General features: G+C 38.7%; 1 protein-coding gene across 4 annotated transcripts in view; it reads right to left on the bottom strand.

Annotated features, from left to right (window-relative positions):
• The window catches only part of lrch2 (leucine-rich repeats and calponin homology (CH) domain containing 2), a gene marked incomplete at its 5' end in the record, with an annotated part of 137,251 nt that overhangs the window by 63,297 nt on the left and 52,151 nt on the right, over positions 1-21,803 (bottom strand). For all 4 annotated transcript variants that reach the window (XM_079815333.1, XM_079815334.1, XM_079815335.1 and 1 more), the window contains 7 exons: positions 6,512-6,608; positions 6,987-7,074; positions 9,102-9,232; positions 14,535-14,671; positions 16,836-16,941; positions 17,040-17,166; positions 20,309-20,453. In XM_079815333.1, the coding sequence (XP_079671459.1) occupies positions 6,512-6,608; positions 6,987-7,074; positions 9,102-9,232; positions 14,535-14,671; positions 16,836-16,941; positions 17,040-17,166; positions 20,309-20,453 (831 nt within the window). The remainder of the gene's footprint in view (positions 1-6,511; positions 6,609-6,986; positions 7,075-9,101; positions 9,233-14,534; positions 14,672-16,835; positions 16,942-17,039; positions 17,167-20,308; positions 20,454-21,803) is intronic.

Below are 21,803 nucleotides of genomic sequence, written 5' to 3'. Positions count from 1 at the left end.
TAAATATGGAGAATGACAGTGCGGTGATGTTCAGTCAACCTGTACAACTTGACTTCACAAGCTCTGGTCATTACTGTGTAAACATTATGGACAATGAAATGAAAAACATTCAAACTGATGATGACTATGTCTTGGTAGCTGCTGAAGATGTCACTCCAACGGAACAAAACAATGAGGATGCACAAAGTCAGTGTGATGAGGAGGTACTGGCAGTCTCAGAAAAAATTAGCTCAGCAGAAAAACACAAAATCCTGTTGAAGCTTCACAGACAATTTGGTCATGCTTTTGCTGACAGACTGCAGAAACTTCTTACTAGCTCAGGCAATAAAGATGCAGAATGTAGTGTCATTCTGGAAAAAATTGTGAGTGAATGTGAAACATGTCAAAGATACAGTAAGACCAAACCAAAGCCTGCTGTTGGCCTACCACTGGCATCTCAGTACAATGAAACTGTTTTAGTCGATCTACATGAACTTGAATCAGGTGTGTGGTATCTCCACATTATTGACCAGTTCACAAGGTTCAGTGCAGGCAGCATACTGACAACGAAGAAATCTTCTGAAATAGTGAAACAGTTTGTCCATGTCTGGATAAGTGTACATGGTCCACCTCAGAAACTGTTTAGTGACAATGGGGGAGAATTTAACAATGATGAGGTTCGAGACATGGCAGAAAACTTCAACATAGAAATAAAGACGACAGCAGCATATAGCCCATGGAGCAATGGACTTACAGAGCGACACAACCAAACACTTACAGAGATCATGATGAAGGTGAAGACAAGTAACGGCTGTGACTGGAACACCGCATTGGACTGGGCTCTTATGGCAAAGAACACCATGCAAAATGTCCATGGCTACAGTCCTCATCAGTTGGTGTTTGGACAGAATTCTAATCTGCCCTCTGTATTAACTGACAAGCCCCCAGCTTTAGAGGGCACCACAAAAAGTGAGTGGGTGGCAAAACACATCTCTGCTTTACATGCATCAAGAAAGGCTTTTACAGAAGCAAAATGCTCAGAAAGAATACGGAGAGCACTACGTAAACAACTGCGTCACACAGATGAGAAATATAAAATGGGTGACAAAGTGTACTACAAGAGAGTTGATTGTCAAGAGTGGAAAGGACCAGGAGTTGTCATTGGCCAGGATGGTGCTGTGGTGTTTGTCAGACATGGAGGAACCTGCATTAGGGTACACTATCTCAGACTAAGAAAAGTAAATACAGACAATGGAGATCAACATGTCAATAAGGATGATGCTGAAATGGACACAAACAATGTGCAAAGACAGGAGATGACAGGAGATGCTGTCAACAACACGGAGGGAACTGAAACTTTAACTGAGATGCAGCACAGTTCGATGCAAATTGAGCACACAGGGGCATCCTCTATGGGGCAGAATGTAGCAGCACAACACACAAGTGACGACATAGGGACACAAAGTGATACAGATCAGGGAGCTGATGTCCGTCTGAAAACAGGGCAAGTCCTAAAATACAGAGACAGAGACAGTGGAGCTTTGCATACAGCTAAAGTACTAGGGCGTGCAGGCAAAGCTACTGGTAAATATAAAAACTGGTACAATCTTCTGCTCATTGGGCCCACTAATGTTGCAGGCAGTAAAGATTCAGTAGACGTATCATGATTAGAAAGTCTTCAAATAGAACCCGCTGTTACTGATATCAATACCACAAATGTCAGTGAGGATGTATTGGTGACAAAAGATCTATCCTTTGACCTAGCCAAACAAGAAGAAATTAAGAGTTGGAGAGATAACCGTGTGTTTGAGGAAGTTCAAGATGAGGGACAAAAGTGCATCTCCACCAGATGGGTTTGCACTCTCAAGGAAACACCAACTGGACTAGTACCGAAAGCACGATTAGTGGCTAGAGGTTTTGAGGAATTAGATGTGTTAGAACTACAAAAGGATTCACCCACATGTGCTTCAGAGTCCCTTCGACTGCTTGTGGCAGTAATTTGTCAAAGACAGTGGACACTTCATTCCATGGATATAAAATCCGCATTTCTGCAGGAAATAGAACGGTCACGTGAAATCTACATCAGGCCTCCCCCTGAGGCTATTTGTAAAGGAACATTATGGAAACTCAAAAAGTGTGTATATGGTCTGGCAGATGCCTCATTGTACTGGTACAACAGAGTGAAAGACATAGTGCTGAAAGCAGGAGGAAAAGTGTCCAAAGTTGATCCAGCTGTTTTTTATTGGCTAGATCAGGACTGCAATGTAAATGGTGTGCTTGCCTGTCATGTGGATGACTTCATATGGGGGGGCACACAAAGTTTCTCCACAACTGTAATACCACATCTCAGATCCGTTTTCCAAGTTGGACGTGAGGAACACGATCACTTCTGTTATGTGGGAATAGATTTTGTGACTGTTGACAGAAAAGTACAAATACACCAGGAAAACTACATTCAACACATGCAGCCCATACATATGGATCCTTCACGAGCTGTGGAACAAGACTCATCTCTCTGCGAGGAGGAAAAGGGTCAGCTCAGGTCTAAAATAGGCCAAATTCTTTGGGTGGCAAGACAGAGCAGGCCAGATGTCATATTTGACGCTAGCAATTTAGCATCAGATATAAAAAATGCAACTGTGCAGACGATCCATGAAGCAAACAGGATAGTGTGTAAACTCAAGTCCAAGAAGGTAATTCTAAACTTCCAACACTTGGGCAGAGACAGTGCTCTTAAGCTCATTGTGTTCAGCGATGCCTCATTTGGAAATCTTTCAGATGGAGGTACCCAAGGAGGGCACCTGATTCTTCTAATGGGAGAAAATGGAAAATTCTCACCCCTTTCCTGGCAATCAAAGAGAGTCAGGAGGATTGTGCGGAGCACTCTTGCTGGTGAGACATTGGCAATGTCTGATGGAATTGACAATACTATTTTTCTGTCCACGCTGTTCTCAGAACTAACAACTGGTGATGCTGAACATGCTCCACCAATAATCTGTGTCACAGACAATCATTCACTGGCTGATGCACTAAAATCCACAAAGTCAGTTTCTGAGAAAAGACTTCGCCTGGAGATAAGTAGTATCAAAGAACTTGTCCAAACACAGAGAGTTGAGTGAGTACTGTGGTACAATACAAAAGAACAACTTGCAGACTGCCTTACCAAAAAGGGGGCATCAGCTTGTCAGTTACTTAAGGCACTGAGTGAAGGACTATGGAAACTTTATTAAAACAAAGTCTGTCTTTGAGTTGTACTCCAGAGCGTGTTGAAATGTGTTAAGTCGTATCCTTGTTCAAGGATGTGGTTGCACAGTGTTTTTTTTTTTTTTTTTAAGAGAGAGGGAGTTTGTTAAGTTTAAGACATAAAAAATGTGTTCATGCACATGTATATCTCTGTGCCGAATTACTTTAAGATTGCACATGACCGATTACCTAAAGGAAAAGGGAACTCTTATTATGAAGTCCCTGGAAGTGCGGTTGTTGTTGTTGTTCCCCGAGCACGATTGCACAATAAACGGGTGATCGTTGAACCACTGAAGTGTGTCTTCTTTAAGTATAACAGACACGCGATCCGAATCATGATTCGGCTCACTGATTCATAACGCTTCGAAGCTTCTTGATGCCGTGTTTTGAAATCGTCATCACTGTATAAGTCGTTATTTAGGGTTTTTTTGCGCACAAAAACTATTCTCGTCACTCCATAAAGTTATTGTAGAACCACTGTAGTGAGATGGACTTTGTAACTACGTCTTTAGTACCTTTTAAGGGTCTTGAGAGTAAACCTTGCATTGTGCCAATGGAGGCCTTTCAGAGCCATCAGATTTCAACTAAAATATCTTCATTTGTGTTATGAAGATGAATGGAGGTCTTACGGGTGTCGAACGACATGAGGGTAAGTAATTAATGACAGAATTTTAATTTTTGGGTGAAATAACCCTTTAAGAAGCCCTCGTGTTCTCCACTCATTACCTGTATTAACTGCACCTGTTTGAACTCGTTACCTGTATAAAAGACACCTGTCCACACACTCAATCAAACAGACTCCAACCTCTCCACAATGGCCAAAACCAGAGAACTGTGTAAGGACATCAGGGATAAAATTGTAGACCTGCACAAGGCTGGGATGGGCTACAGGACAATAGGCAAGCAGCTTGGTAAGAAGGCAACAACTGTTGGCGCAATTATTAGAAAATGGAAGAAGTTCAAGATGATGGTCAATCTCCCTCAGTCTGGGGCACCATGCAAGATCTCACCTCGTGGGGCATCAATGATCATTAGGAAGGTGAGGGATCAGCCCAGAACTACACGGCAGGACCTGGTCAATGACCTGAAGAGAGCTGGGACCACAGTCTCAAAGAAAACCATCAGTAAGACACTACGACATCATGGATTGAAATCCTGTAGCGCACGCAAGGTCCCCCTGTTCAAGCCAACGCATGTCCAGGCCCGTCTGAAGTTTGCCAATGACCATCTGGATGATCCAGAGGAGGAATGGGAGAAGGTCATGTGGTCTGATGAGACAAAAATAGAGCTTTTTGGTCTAAACTCCACTCACCGTGTTTGGAGGAAGAAGAAGGATGAGCTCAACCCCAAGAACACCATCCCAACCGTGAAGCATGGAGATGGAAACATCATTCTTTGGGGATGCTTTTCTGCAAAGGGGACAGGACGACTGCACCGTATTGAGGGGAGGATGGATGGGGCCATATATCGCGAGATCTTGGTCAACAACCTCCTTCCCTCAGTAAGAGCATTGACGATGGGTCGTGGCTGGGTCTTCCAGCATGACAACGACCTGAAACACACAGCCAGGGCAACTAAGGAGTGGCTCCGTAAGAAGCATCTCAAGGTCCTGGAGTGGCCTAGCCAGTCTCTAGACCTGAACCCAATAGAACATTTTTGGAGGGAGCTGAAAGTCCGTATTGTCCAGCAGCAGCCCCGAAACCTTAAGGATCTGGAGAAGGTCTGTAAGGAGGAGTCGGCCAAAATCCCTGCTGCAGTGTGTGCAAACCTGGTCAAGAACTACAGGAAACGTATGATCTCTGTAATTGCAAACAAAGGTTTCTGTACCAAATATTATGTTCTGCTTTTCTGATGTATCAAATACTTATGTCATGCAATAAAATGCTAATTAATTACTTAAAAATCATACAATGTGATTTTCTGGATTTTTGTTTTAGATTATGTCACTCACAGTTGAAGAGTACCTGTGATAAAAATGACAGACCTCTACTTGATTTGTAAGTGGGCAAACCTGCAAAATCGGCAGTGTATCAAATACTTGTTCTCCCCACTGTTTTTGTTATTTCTTCAATGCACAACGGAATAAGTTTCATCATGTCTGCAATGCAACAGCAATTTCATTGTTATGTCTTCTAGGGAATGGGATTTGCATATCGGTATGTCATGACTGTAATCATAAGTAGTGGTGTGAATAAGTCAACAAACAACATAATTACAACATAATTCTAAATATATATGACATGTCAAGCCTCTGAAAAAAGAAGTGGATTTGTGGCTATGGGTAATTCCCTGACTTCTCTGAATCGTTCGCTTAATAAACTGACAATTACTGGCTTTTATTACACCGTTTCATGACAGAAAGAAAAAGAAATTGTGTTGGCCTCAACAATCAAGTGTCTGCACGCTGCAGGTGAATTAGGTGTCTGATAACTGTGCACAAATATGTATGGCTCACTAAAACTTTGCACAGGCAGATACCAAAATCTGTTTCTAATTCAGTTGGATGTTTGTCACCTGAACAGCAAAACAAAACAAAAAAACCCAAATAACATAACCTATATATACATATGCATTTTGAAATACACAGATTAAAATTAGATAAAAAAAAAATTATAATTCAAGAGTGATGATTTTTTTTTATCACTTTGGTGTGAAGGTTAGGGTATTTGAATGAGCAGTGTTATTAAATGTTGTTATATATATCTAAAGCTTAACTTTAAGTAAGCATTAAATAATGGCAAAAGTTATCTAAATGTAAAAAAAAAAATCCCAATTACATGAACAATTAAATATCAAATATCAAAATATACTAGTCAAAAAAAATCTGTAATATTGGCAGATATACAGCACATCCCTACTGCTTTTGTTTTACATGAACTATGTTCACTATTAATTAAATGTTAAATGAGTGAACGAGCCAGTGTTCCCAGCCACAATCTATGCATAAATACACTTCTACCATGACAACTCTTAGAATAGTATAGCATGGTAATGGATATAACAATGTTAATGTATTTGGTCTTAGTGAAGATAAACAGAGGTAAAATTTCTAGATTTACATCCTCTTTCCACAATGGCAGTTACGGTCTTATATCTTTACTTCATTGCTACGGTATCTGATGGTACAAACAAATCCAAGTTTATTTTCAAAGTGATAATGCAGGCAGCAGACCTGAGTATCTAATGTCATGACAATGCACGTCATGCTGGATTGATCACTATCAAAAAAAACAAAAAAAACAATGTGAATAATAACATACGGCCAATATTACTAATGCTGAAAGCACACCTTTGTTTGAGTCCAGCTTTGTGAGAAGTATGTGTGGGTCAGCCCGCGCTGTCTCAGACACTTGAGAGTGGAGACTCATTGTATCATCGTCAGATGGCTGGGAATGAGAGACAGAACAGGAAAATATATTTTTTTGGTTTTGTTAGAGACACCCTCTGGCAAACTGTACTAGAGATTTACGCAGTAATTGCTACTTGTTTCAAATCGTCTTTCTTGAACATCCAGGTCAGGTCAAGTTCTACAGGTGTGCCCAACCCACCTAATTATGAGCTTAACCCACATCACCTTAGGCCCCGTTTACACCTGCATTTAGGAGTTGTCCACGTATGATCCGATCAAAATGTATCTTAATACCAGGTGTAAACAGGGCCTTAGTGTCTACTGTTTGGATCGTCAGACAGAATTCATTCAAAACTTATTTGAGCCGTTTGCAGTACTAACTATACATGTGTACAACTAACGTGTGTGTGTTTACCTCTGTAGTCGACAGTCTTTTGTCGCCGTTGTCACTGCCAATACCTGAGTCAGGGCCATGGTTTTTACTGGGATAAAAATCTTCCATACTACACAAACAAACACATATTCATGTAAACAAAGATACAAATAGACAAGCAACATAATTTCCCTTCACTACACTGAAAATTGGATGAGGATAATATCATTGAAATAATAATCATCACACTTCAAAGTTACAACACTTTTATACAATATTCAATGGCCAATTATGTAAATGTTGTGTCCCGAAGATCCTCTTCTGTGTTAAACGACTTGCACCATTTGTGAGCTACCATTGATAATTTAAAAGATATGTACAAGCCTTCGTTACTACTTAAAAGTCATCATGTTAGAACTACAGTAGCAATGATGGCTAGCAACTAACATTAAAAAGAAGTTATTGGAGAAAGAAAGAATACTAAAGCTTTGTACAGACATTACAATAATCTCTTTCTAATTCAGCTGATTTTTTATCTCCTGAAAAGCCAAAAAAAGTAATATCGTTGAATATATATTGAGTAACAAAACATAATAAACATACTTTAAACATAATTTGCCAGTTAATTTGTAATTGATCCACCAAAAAAATAGTTTCAAACTAATTCAAACCAGAACCATTGCACATCTCTGAGCAACACAGAGGGGTTTCATTCCTGAACGAATCAGTGTCCTTTAAAACAAATCCTTTATAATTATTCATGACTCACTCATAAACAAAGTCACTTGTTTCTTAAATTAATCAGTTCTTTTGAATGAATGGTTTGAATTGACAACTCAATGACTGACTACTGTTTCTTTCCTCAATGAATCAGTGTTTAACAAATCAGTTGAGTGAACACAAAAAGACGGTCAGCTGTCGCTACCTACTGGCATATCAAAGTAACCCGCACAAAAGTCCCTGTAAAATGCTCTATGAAAATCCTCAGGGCAGCAGGAAATACATCATTAGTTAGTTACAAACAATCATTCAAATAGGATTCATGCACGGCCAATGCAAATGTGAGATTGACACATTCAACATGAGTGAAATGCCCATGCTCAGCTGTCAAGTCATCATACTGTAAGTCACTGTCATTAGCTTTTGGATCTCAGGAGTTTTTGAAAGTATTATGTATTATGAAAATGAATGGCAAGTAATATCCAGGGTGGTGTGTTTTGAAACCAGTGTAAATTGCAGGTTAAATGTAGAATTGCTATTCAGGAAAAAAATTAAACACCATGTTGTCAAAGTTAGTATTGTGGCTCTTGCCATGTTGATGACATTTTCCCAAAATCAAGCTCAAATGGAGTTACGAGGTTTTTACGAGTGTTGGAGATTATTGTTTCGTCAGTCCTTAAATGGCGGTTCAAAAAAACATTTGAGGCAGTTCAGCATTATGTTTTCATCAACTTACAGGTTTATTGTAGCTATGCTGACACTAGTGTTATTTCTGATGTTTAATACATTTGGCCAAAATCTTGTGTTATAAAAGATGAAGTGCTATGCACAGACTAAGACCCACTTCTCGGTTCTCAAATACATACAATATTAGCCTGTGGTTTTTGAATAATGAAAACGCATTATTGTTCAAAGAACCAGTTCTTTATTTCTCCAAAATGTGTGCAGCACTTCATTCGCGATTGAGGCGGGTGGAACTACTATATGAGGTTGAGACGACAGTATGAGAATCTCCTGGAGTTACGAGGTTTAGTCACATGCTCTAGTATAAAACTATTTAGTTAAGTTGTAGTCAAGTTCTGGTATAAAGTATAGGCAAAAAAAGTAATAAAGTAACGTTATTAACAGGTATTTTTTCTCCAAAATGTGTGCAGCACTTCATTCGCGATTGAGGTGGGTGGGACTACTATATGAGATTGAGACGACAGTATGAGAATCTGCTGGAGTTACGAGGTTTAGTCACATGCTCTAGTATAAAGCGATTTAGTTAAGTTGTAGTCAAGTTCTGGTATAAAGTATAGGCATAAAGTAATAAAGTAACGTTATTAACGGGTATTTTTTCTAATCAAACCATTTTTTTCTGTAATGTTACAGAAGGAATGGAAAGCGGAACAGAAACATTAAAATACTGATGTTTTTACGCCCTGCTGTAGTTACCTGTCTGTCAGCTGCTGAGGTAAGCAACGTTTTCCCAGAGAAGGCAGGTCAAGTGTGTCTGGTTTTTTATCCAGGCGACATGCCTGCAGGTTTAAATACTTAAAAATGTGGATCTTTCCCTTCAGGCAGATCTGAAAGCAAAGAAGAAAATTTATTTAAAAACTGACACCATGGAATGTTAAAAAACAGCACAGAAATTACAGCCTCTTTAAAAATGGTTTTGTCGGATTACTGAAAGGGGTAAGTAGCAGTCAGACGCTGCTAATCAAATGTCTTTGTTTAATTTGATCATCAGCAAGTGTGATGATTTGGCAGTTTGCTGGTCTGGATCATTCAGGTGTGTTTTAATACACTGCCAAGGAGGAAAGACATCAGCAATGATCTTAGAGAAGCAATTGTTGTTGCCCATCAATCTAGGAAAGGTTACAAGACCATTTTGAAGTCCATCATTCTACAGCAAAGAAGAGTATTCACAGATAGAAAACATTCAAGACAGTTGCCAATCTTCCCAGGAGTGGATGTTCCAGCAAATTCACCCCAAAGTCAGATGCAATGCTCAGGAAAACTGCAAAAAAACCCAGAGCTACATCTCAGATTCTACAGGCCTCAGTTAGCATGTTAGAATTGCAAAAAATATATATATTTTTTCTCATAAAAAACAAAACAAAACAAGCATAGCATGTTTGAAAGGGTTGCTAGGAGAAAACTACTTCTCTCTAAAAAGAACATGGCAGCTTAGGTTTGCAAAGTTGCATCTTAACAAAACACAAGACTGCTAGGAACAATGTCCTTTTGACAGATGAGAAAGTCTTTGGTCATAATGCACAGCGCCACATTTGGCGCAAACCAAACAGAGCATATCAGCACAAACACCTCATACCAACTTTCCATCATGCTGGTGGAGGGTTGATGATTTTTGGCTTGTTTGTCAGCCACAGGACCTGGGCACATTACAGTATTTGAGTCGACCATGAACTCCTCTGTATACTTAAATATTCTAGAGTCAAATGTGAGGCCATCTGTCCGACAGCTAAAGCTTGGCCAAAATTGGGTCATGCAACAGGACAATGATCCCAAGCACACCAGCAAATAAACAACAGAATGGCTGAAAAAGAAAATAATCAAAATGTTGCACTGGCCCAGTCCAGTCCTCAACCCGACTGAAATGTTGCGGTGGGACCTTAAGAGAGCTATGCATAATCAAAAGGCCCAAAAACCTCAATGAACTGAAGCAAGGTTGCTAAAATTCCTCCACAACGATGTAAGAGACTGATAAAGCTTGCTAAAGGTAGTTCTACAAGCATGGGCTGTACTTAGTTTTTCACACATAGCTACTCCATTTTGGCTTAATTTTTGTTAAATGTAGTTGTTCATCTGAGGTTGTATTTACCTAATTTTATGACCTGGGGCCCGTTCTTCGTACCTCGCTTAATACATCTGAGATGATTTGACAGATCCCAGATCTTTTAATCGTGATAACTGATCTCTGGCTAATTTGGTTCTTCAAACGAATTTGCGGATTGGATTAAAATATCTGGATTAAATGATCTAAGATTACTGAGCGTTCTTGTGTTCCCTGAAGAGGGCAGATGCATCGATACTCGAAACCACGATCAGCAATGCAGCGATTGGCTGGCGTCAAGACAGCAACGTAATGACATCATATAATTAAAAAGCCACCTGGCAAAAAAACTTGACAAATTACACAAAAAAAACCCACGAATTTCTTAACGTTTATAAGGAAACAGCCAAACGACCAAACCAACATAAAAGTTATAATAGAAAAATGATAAATGTTTTTTTTTTTAACATGATTACCAATTATTTATATTCACGATTTTATACAGTATTTGTACACCCTTTACATTTTTATTTCAATGTTGTAATTTAATTTTTAATTCAATTTGAAGCAGATTTGTAACGTGACAGTATTCAAGTTTCTTATGGGTCAAGATCAAATTATCAAATTATCCTCTCTTGCGCTGCATCAAGCCACCCCCATAATATCCGTGATCACTTAATGCACGGCTCAGATTAACTGTACAACATGTGTGTAAACCAATAAAAATAAAATTATATAAAATAATTATTCCATCACAAATAAATCGCTCAATCAAGTGGCTGTCTATAGTATTATACACAACATTATACATTCTCATATACATATACAATATAACATTTTTATATTATTATTTAAAATTATTATTATTGCCCCTGGTTCAGTAATGCAGTCTTGTAATAAAGTAGCAGTGGCTGGGACAGATTTTAAGTATCACCTCAAGATGCAATCTAATCCTGTTTACATGAAATAAGCCTGCTCCCGAGCAGGTTTAAGCTTACGGACCTGTTACTATGACAACAAGTCCAGGATGAGCTTCGAAGAACCAAACAATCCGAGATCATGTCAAATCGTCAACAATCAAATCCAGCTAACTGAGTTAGCGAGGTACGAAGAACGGGCCCCTGCTCTCGACCAGATGATTTTTTTTTTTTATCATGTCCTGATACGTAAAACCAAAAATTCAAAGAGGATGTACTTACTTTTTCACATGACTGTAATTTTACACAAGATTTATATTTCAAATAAATGCTCTTCTTTTGAAGTTCTATTCATCAAAAAATCCCGAAAAAGAAACTATTACAGTGTCCACAAAAATCTGCAGAACAATTGTTTTCAACATTGATAATAATAAGAAAAAAATCTTGAGCAGCAAATCACCATACTAGAGTGATCTCTGAAGGATCATGTGTCACTGAAGACTAGAGTAATGATGCTGAAAATTCATTACATTAGAAAATATTGAGGAGATAGGCGATAGAACCTTGGGTGCTGAGGCTTTTCTTCATAAATGCAATAGATATTTTGATTTATAGGTTTTACGCCAAAAATAAATATTTAATAAATAAATAATGTCTGATTGTCTGTAGCAGTTGTTTTCACTAGTATACACAAATGATCGAATAGAGTAAAAGAATATAAAGCATATTTGGCGTGCTGTCTGAGGGCATCGAGGGCTCCGAGCTCGGAATTTACCCCAAACCCAGAGTTCTGCCCCATCTCGCAGACCGAGAGGGATGCAGAAAACTGTTAAGGTAACTAGGTGAGTCGGCTGTGTATACATCCTCTCGTGTTGATTAGATAGACCATTTGAACGTGCTCTTCATGCAGACATGTAAGAGGCTGACATTTAGCAAAACATATACATGCTTAATTAGTTATACTTGGCCTACTTTTTAAAATCTTTATTTGAATATGGCAACATTTTTATTTTAAAACCTTTATTTGAATATGGCAACATAATACCTCGTTCTAAATCACTGAATGAAGACGGTCCGCCAGAAGTTCGAATTTTTTCTTTATAAAGTTTTAAATATGGATATTTTCCTTACACAAACGCATCGCTTCACTTCAGAAGGCCTTGATTAACCCCCCGGAGCTGTGTGGAGCAGTTATGATGGATATAGATGCACTTTTATGGACTTCAAAAACAGAGCAACATTCACTGCCATTATAATGCTTGGAAGAGCCAGGACATTTTTAATATAACTCTGATTGTGTTCGTCTGAAAGAAGAATGTCTTACACAACTAGGATGGCTTGAGGGTGAGTAAATCATGGGCTGATTTTCATTTTTGGGTGAACTAACCCTTTAAGACTTCTCGCTATTCCTTAATAAAAGTTGGTCTCAGCAGCTTTGTGAATAGGTTTTAAGAGAAAACTCTTAACTAAGAACTTTTACTGCCATTTAGGAGAACTCTTAGTGATAAGATAAAATGTTTTGTGAATATGGCCCTAGGTATTTTCAAATTGCAATATTTCACGTTATCGTTTTATTTTTTACTATTACTCTTACATTACTATTTATTTATTTTTTTCAGCCTTGGTGAGTATTAGTGACTTCTTTCATACATTTCACATGGAAATTGGTTCAGCTGCTGTTTCATGAAAAGATGATAATAAGATAAATAACCTTATATATTTTTACTGTAATGTGCTAAAATATCACTGACATTTTTTTTTAAAAAAGTCAATTGACTGGTGACCTGTAATTTCATTCTCTCTCTCTCTCTCTCTCTCTCTCTGAGAGCATTGCATTTCCAAGGAAAGACTAAACAGACCAAAGAACATTCCAAACAAATCTGAAACGTGGTACATTTCAGTCAACGAAAGAACATGTCTGAGCAAGACGAGCCATAGTCAGGGAAAACATGATCTTTTGTTTTTCATCAACTTATCAGACATAAAAAACATCTTAAGCATTTCACGTAAAAAAAAAAATTTCAGAAAGATTTTACTGATGAAGAGGAAAAAGGAACAAACCCTTATCAACAGCTTGCATCTGAGCTGTTACGTCCTAAAAAGTGAAGGACAATATGCTGATGAGATTAAATAGGAGTGTTCAAAACACAGTGCTTTGCTAACGCTGTGACTAGACCTACATCATCAAATCAATGAACACCGACCACACCATCTGTGAAACAAGAATCTTATCATTTGATTTATTGCCCAGAGGGTACAACAGCATACGTCTTCCTTTCAAGTAGCTGTTGTGCCGAATTCTGTGACCCAGCAAATTATGTGACTCTGGTAGGCGCTGTATTGCACTTATCCGATCTACTCCTAACTCCAATCCTAATCATAACCCCACCTACCTACCTACACTACTGCGCTAACAGGGGTCACAGAATTTGGCACTACACCAGAGCAACACTGGAGAAATTTGGGTTAAGTGCATTGCTCAAGGGCACAGTGTGACGACTGATGGGTTGATCCCATGATTACAGTGATCAAACAGGTAAATTAAAGAAAACATGTGGTTTGGTTAGAACTGTGATGATGAAAGACTTTTACTACTGTGACGGTAAAAAGGCCAAGCACCACAGGTTCGCTGTGTTTTGGAGGGAGGGAGGTTGAGTGGTTGAGTAGTCTATTATTCACGCAAATAATACACAATGCAGAAATATGCTTGTAATGTGATTCAAACTTTCGAAGTGCACTCAAATTTAAACATTACAAAGTCTTTAAACGTGGAAAACAATATTTTGGAACTAAGCCAAGTTTAATTATATTTCTCCACAAAGATAAATGTGTCGTCATATGATCCTTCAGAAATCATTCTAATGTGCTGATTTGCTGCTCAAGAAACTCATTATTATCAATGTTTTTTGCAGACACTGTGATAGATTTTTTTTTTTTTTTGATGGGACATTCCTAAGTGGTACCCTAGAAAAGATTTGAAAAAAATAAACCGTACTGTATATCATCATTATTGAATCAAATATGCCTGATGTTTTATGTATTTCACAATGTCAGCCACTGGATGGCGCCAACAGAAAATAAACTACCAACAGACAGGAACAACAATGAAGCAAGTCTTCAGCTTCAGCTCCACACGTGAAGATTTACACAGTTAACAGATGAGTACTGACATACCTGGGCGGGTGGAGACTGCATGGGGTTGTTTTCAAGAACGATGTGCTGTAACTGCTTAAGTTTGCGGTAAGATATGGGAATCTCAGTGATCTTATTACAAGAGAAATCCAACCTGATCAATGGCAGATCAGACAACTCTGTGAGGAAGAGAATAAAGATGAAAGAGAGGTAAAAACTAATGATAAATTCTTTCCTATCTTAAAGTAAGTAGCATAACTAGCATAAACGCTTAATATGCTGAATGTGAATTTACAGGTGCTGGTCATATAATTAGGATATTATCAAAAAGTTGATTTATTTCACTAATTCCATTCAAAAAGTGAAACTTGTATATTATATTCATTCATTACACACAGACTGATATATTTCAAATGTTTATTTCTTTTAATTTTGATGATTATAACTGAAAACTAAGGAAAATCCCAAATTCAGTATCTCAGAAAATTATAATATTACTTAAGACCAATACAAAGGGAGAAATTTTAGAAATCTTGGCCAACTGAAAAGTATGAACATGAAAAGTATGAGCATGTTCAGCACTCAATACTTAGTTAGGGCTCCTTTTGCCTGAATTACAGCAGCAATGTGGCGTGGCATGAAGTCGATCACCCTGTGGCACTGCTCAGGTGTTATGAGAGCCCAGGTTGCTCTGATAGTGGCCTTCAGCTCTTCTGCATTGTTGGTTCTGGCATATCGCATCTTCCTCTTCACAAGGTTATGGTCAGGCGAGTTTGCTGGCCAATTAAGAACAGGGATACCATGGTCCTTAAACCAGGTACTGGTTGCTTTGGCACTGTGTGCAGGTGCCAAGTCCTGTTGGAAAATGAAATCTGCATCTCCATAAAGTTGGTCAGCAGCAGGAAGCATGAAGTGCTCTAAAACTTCCCGGTATATGGCTGCGTTGACCTTGGCTTGGACCTCAGAAAACACAGTGGACCAATACCAGCAGATGACATGGCACCCCAAACCATCACTGACTGTGGAAACTTTACACTGGACCTCAAGCAACGGGGATTGTGTGCCTCTCCTCTCTTCCTCCAGACACTGGGAGCCTGATTTCCAAAGGAAATGCAAAATTTAGTTTCATCAGAGAACATAAATTTGGACCACTCAGCAGCAGTCCAGTCCTTTTTGTCTTTAGCCCAGGCGAGATGCTTCTGACGCTGTCAGTTGTTCAAGAGTGGCTTGACACAAGGAATGCGACAGCTGAAACCCATGTCTTGCATACGTCTGTGCGTACTCCAGCTGCAGTCCACTCTTTGTGAATCTCCCACACATTTTTGAATGGGTTTAGTTTCACAATCCTCTCCAGGGTGCGGTTATCCCTATTGCTTGTACACATTTTTTCTACCACATCTTTTCCTTCCCTTTGCCTCTCTATTAATGTGCTTGGACACAGAGCTCTGTGAACAGCCAGCCTCTTTTGCAATGACCTTTTGTGTCTTGCCCTCCTTGTGCAAGGTGTCAATGGTCGTCTTTTGGACAACTGTCAAGTCAGCAGTCTTCCCCATGATTGTGTAGCCTACAGGACTAGACTGAGAGACCATTTAAAAGGCCTTTGCAGGTGTTTTGAGTTAATTAGCTGATTAGAGTGTGGCACCAGGTGTCTTCAATATTGAACCTTTTCACAATATTCTAATTTTCTGAGATACTGAATTTGGGATTTTCCTTAGTTGTCAGTTATAATCATCAAAATTAAAAGAAATAAACATTTGAAATATATCAGTCTGTGTACAATGAATGAATATCATTGTGGCGAGCAGCGAGGCCGAGGGACCGTGAGGGCGGGACGAGGCGGCGCTCATCAGAGAGGATGAGCGCCAGCTGCGAGCCGCAGCGATCTCGGCCCTTGCGGAGGAGTGAGGGAGTATAAAGGAGGAGCGACGACAGTGAGGGACGAGAGAGGACCAGGCCTGGAGTTTATGTTATGTTTTATTTTAGTTTTGTTATCCGCTGCAGTCATCCGTGAGGGGCTGCAGCCTTTATTTTCACTTTGTGTTTATTTGTGTTTGTGTGTAGGCGGCAGTCGGCCGTGAGGGGCTGCCGCCGCCATTTTAGTTTGTGTTTATTTATTAAAAGTTATTTTGATTGTCCGCCGGTTCCCGCCTCCTTCTTCCCGTACAAACAACCTTTACTACAATCATATACAAGTTTCACTTTTTGAATGGAATTAGTGAAATAAATACACTTTTTGATGATATTTTAATTATATGACCAGCACCTGTACATCCAGCGAAGCTTTTGTAGTTTTATCTGATTGATGCTTTTGTTGACATATCTGTCTTTTGTAAGTGTCTGTACCATCTGGTAACACTTGTAGGCAGTTTCTTCGTATGTTGAGCTCTCGTAATGCAAGGAGTTTCCCCATCTGAGCAGGAAGCACCTGGATCTCATTACAACTGACGTCCTGAACACAGAAAACATATAAACTGTGTATATTCGAACATCACAGAAATACAAACATTATAATATACAATAATTAAACATGTATTTTCACACACTGACCAGTTCCATGAGGTCTTTGGCCTTTCCGATCTCCTCAGGAATAGACAGCAGTTTATTGTTGCTGACCACAAGCACTTTCAGAGGAAGATTGAAGAGAAACTTGGGGAGAACAGACAGCTGATTTCGACTGAAAACGTCAAAACACAAGTATTAGCTTCAATAAGTCTTCAATAAATACCACTTAATACAATCTCTTGCTTACTTTAATGAGGAAACCCCCTAAACAACAACTGAAAATATTAAACCTCTTACAGTTGCTGGACATTAATGCACTACTGTTCAGTGATTTGGGGTTGGTAAGATTTGTTTATGTGTTTGAAAGAATCCTCTTAAGCTCACAGAGGCTGCATTTATTTGATCAAAAATACAGTAGAATGAGTAGGCTCTTATTGGGAAATATTACTACAAATGTAACGTATTTTTTTTCTATTTTAATATATTTTTAAATGTAATTTATTCCTGTGATGGCAAAGCGGAATTTTCAGCATCATTACTCCAGTTTTCAGTGGCACATGATCCTTCAGAAATCATTGTAATATGCTGATTTGGTGCTCAGGAAACATTTATTATTATCTATGGTGAAAACAGTTCAGCTTATTTGGAAACCAGGATGCATTTTTTTTTTTCATGATTCTTTCGATGAATAGAAATTTAGAAAGAAAATGTATCTGAAAAAATATATATTTTGCAACATTATAAATGCATCTTTTTTTAATTAAAAAAAACATACATACATATATACATATATATATATATTTTTTTTTTATTTTTTTAAATCCTTACTGACCCAAACAAGCTGCTGAAAATTCTGATTTGCAACTGAAGGATTACATAACATTTTAAAATATATTAAAATAGAAAGTTGTAATATTGCAATAATATTTCACAATGTTGGTTTTTACTGTATTTTTTTATCAAATAAAAACAGCCTTGGTCAGTACAAGAGACTTTTTTTGTTTTTTGTTTTTTAAACAAACGCAGTTAAAAGCAGTTTAATTCAAAAGACATTATTTTTTTACAGCTTGATCAACATCAGTATGATAACACCAATTCTAACATCCCTACACTGGTTACCTATTAAGTTTTGTATCAATTATAAAGTATTGCTACTGACCTACAAGGCCCTAAACGGTTTAGCTCCTGTGTATTTAACTGATCTTCTATCACCTTATAACTCATCACGATCTTTAAGATCACTAAACTCTGGGCTTCTGGTAATAGGATATCCAAGTCCACTAAAGGAGGAAGAACGTTTTCATTTTTGGCACCTAAACTATGGAATAGCCTTCCTAATAATGTTCGGGGCTCAGACTCACTTTAAATCTAGATTAAAGGAACACTCAACTTTTTGGGGACTTTAGCTTATTCACTGTATCCCCCAGAGTTGGATAAGTCCATACATACCATTCTCATCCCCGTACATCCCATAACTCTGTCTGACACCCCCCGCTAGCCTAGCTTAGCACAAAGACTGGAGGTATATGGCTCCAGCTAGCCTACTGCTCAATAACTGACAAAATAACACCAACATTTTCCTATTTACATGTTGTGATGTGTATAGTCACAGCGTGTACAAATAAGATTACATGAGACACAGCCATATTATAAACGTATACACACTGGGGACTATATTCTCAGAAGGTGCAGCACTGCTCTACTTCTGCAGAGGGTGGAGTGATTTGCTCGCAGGACCGGAGAAGCCCCGCTGTTAGGTCTGTCAACAAAACCAACGTGACTAGGAAGATAGTAGCGAACGTGACTGTTGATCATGGCTGACTTTGAGGAATTGTCAGAGGATTTTTACTTTGTATCAAACCAAAATCCAGAACCGTTTTGAGCCAGAATGCACAGACAAGGAGTTACAAACTTTGGAAGCTGATAGACAAGACGCCGAATTACCAGTCACAGTTACTAGTCAGAGCACGTTCGTGACAACACAATACTAACATTACAGGGGATACATGGAGCACGGGAACAACTGCAATACAGTAGTGACCACCCTATTCATGTAATAGTGTCACTAACGTTACATTATGTATAGCTAATGACACTGTTACAGTAGGCTAGTCATCTAAAAACATAAAGGAAGTACTTACCGCAGCTGCTTGCTCTGGATATGGATCCAAAGACACCTGTAGCCATCATCAAGTAGCCTACCATCGGGTTTGCTCAGAACATTTAACCGAGGACAACTATTTAAAAAAAATTTTAATTTGTCACACGGACCATGAAACGTGGGCTGAAGGATATGGCCATCCCATCGGTAGTGACTACAGACAAGACAAAGCGGATCACCTGCGCATTAGAGCAGTGCTGCGCCTTCTGAGAATATAGTCCCCAGTGTGTATACGTTTATAATATGGCAGTGTCTCATGTTACCTTGTTATTTGTACACGCTGTGACTATACACATCACAACATGTAGATAGGAAAATGTTGGTGTTATTTTGTCAGTTATTGAGCAGTAGGCTAGCTGGAGCCATATACCTCCAGTCTTTGTGCTAAGCTAGGCTAACGGTGGGTGCGTCAGACAGAGTTATGGGATGTACGGAGATGAGAATGGTATGTATGGACTTATCTAACTCTGAGGGATACAGTGAATAAGCTAAAGTCCCAAAAAAGTGGAGTGTTCCTTTAAAGACGCATCTCTTTAGCCAAGCATTCACATAATGCCTCTGATAACCTTGTACTCCAGTTATATCAGTGCACATGATCGTCTTTGCTTAATGCTTTGAACAGCAGCTACGCTAATTATTTTCCTGTTCTGTTTTATCTCGGGACGCCCATCCCGAGGTAACTAGAGAGTCCATCTACTCCAGTCTGGATCCAGCCCCTCATAAAGACTGCATATGACCAACACCTGTGAAGAGACGACTCCAGCTCCTGCGAGGACTTCAGATGACGCAGCTCTGCATCAACACGCACCCATGCTCATCTCTATATACCCTAATCATTAACAACATGTATTCTTAATTCACTTATTTCTGTGCCTTAATTTAACTATTATATTGATTAATAATACATTGCTAGCTCATCTGTGCTTTGTATATGTGCATTTCTGAAATGCATAACGTGGACAAATAACTTTAAATTGTAATATAGACGCATACATTTTCTGTGAAGCAGCTTTGAAACGTTATGTATTGTGAAAAGCGCTATACACATAAATGTGAATCGAATTGAATGATAGCCAGATGCCAAGATAGTCTTAGATATAGATGAATTATAATGACATGTTAACAGACAAAGACATCATAGTGTGGGTGTTACCTGATGTTCAGGTAGGTGAGCATCTGTAGGTTTATAATGGCCTCTGGAATGACCTTTATGCAGTTGTGGTAGAGGTTTAAAGACTCCAGCGGCGCAAACATACAAACTTCTGGAGGGAGTTCACAAAAGCGGTTTTTCGACAAGTCTGTAAAAAAAAAAAAAAGATAAGTCAAAGTCAGTTTAACATGGCGGATAAGTTTACTGTGAAAATTTTAAACTGAAAGGTACACACATTTACAAATGAATAATGTATGCTAGTGTACTGCACATCCAAACAAACAAAGTGTGAAGCCCGTTACTCAGGGAATGTCTACAGGTCTACAATGACTGATTAATTAAATAATTAACTGGATGATTAGTCTGATCTATACGAGGAGTTTTACATTATCAGACTGACAAAGCAGCAGTGTAACACACACATACACACACACACACACACACACACAGAACGCACACACAGAACGCAAGAGAGAGAGAATAAGAGGGGTAATTATTGATTTGTCAAGGCAGTACATTTAAATCAGATGCAGTGTGAAGAGCTCCAACACAAGCTCTGCTGATGTGACACCTAACAATAAAACGGCTGAGATTCACAACAGTGAAATTAATGTGACCCACGCACGTTTAATAAAATTAAAAATTGTCAAAAATGTATCACATTAAAAATCTAAGTGTTTAAATGCATTTACACAACAGTTAGTTCTGGCCCTTCCTTGAACCTTTTTGAATCCAATCTCCTGGAAGCTAATATATAGTAAAGTCTGTTTGTATCATTGCGCTTGACTGGTTTAGCATCTCCCAGACAGACTGTGAGGCTGTGGTTCTTCAGTGACTCTTTCTGACAGTTACACCAATATGCCAGTGACTTGAATCATACTCAAATGATTTGTTCAAAAACACTGATTCAATTGAATGTTGTTCTTGTTCTGAGACAGTCAATGGCTTCGTTTGGGACCATTTTGACTGGTAAAGCATAAATAAATAAATGAATAAATAAATAAAAGCCCTCATCCTCAGTCCAGCATATAAAAACATAAAAACACCCAGAATTATAACAACTTCAACCAATCAGAACAGGATTGTCATTTCCATGGTGTTGCCATGAGAGCAGACATGCATGCAGAGGAAAAGTCATGTCAACTTCCTCTATAATTCACATCCCCTTTGAAAAGAAAGATATGTGAGAGAAATATAAAAGACTGTAACTGTATTAAAGCAGACAGAAAAAGAAGAAAGACGAATAGAACTGGAATGATATCATTTCAGAATTCTTTTGGGCCCGTTACATATAACATCCTTCAGGAGTTTGAGGCCAAATGCCAGCAAAGAATTATGGGCTTGGCACTTGTCAGCCAATAAGACGTAAGCAGAGAGGGAAAAAAAGACCCACAAAATCCATATATGTCTGTGCAGTGGTCGTTGCCAACCTGAAGCTGCGCTGCCTGGCAACTATTACAGACTGAAGCGGTGTTGCTTGGCAACTGTTACCAACCCA

The sequence above is a fragment of the Gobio gobio genome, assembly GCF_949357685.1.
Source record: "Gobio gobio genome assembly, chromosome: 4".
Lineage (NCBI taxonomy): Eukaryota > Metazoa > Chordata > Actinopteri > Cypriniformes > Gobionidae > Gobio > Gobio gobio.
This window is presented reverse-complemented; position numbering and strand designations above follow the sequence as displayed.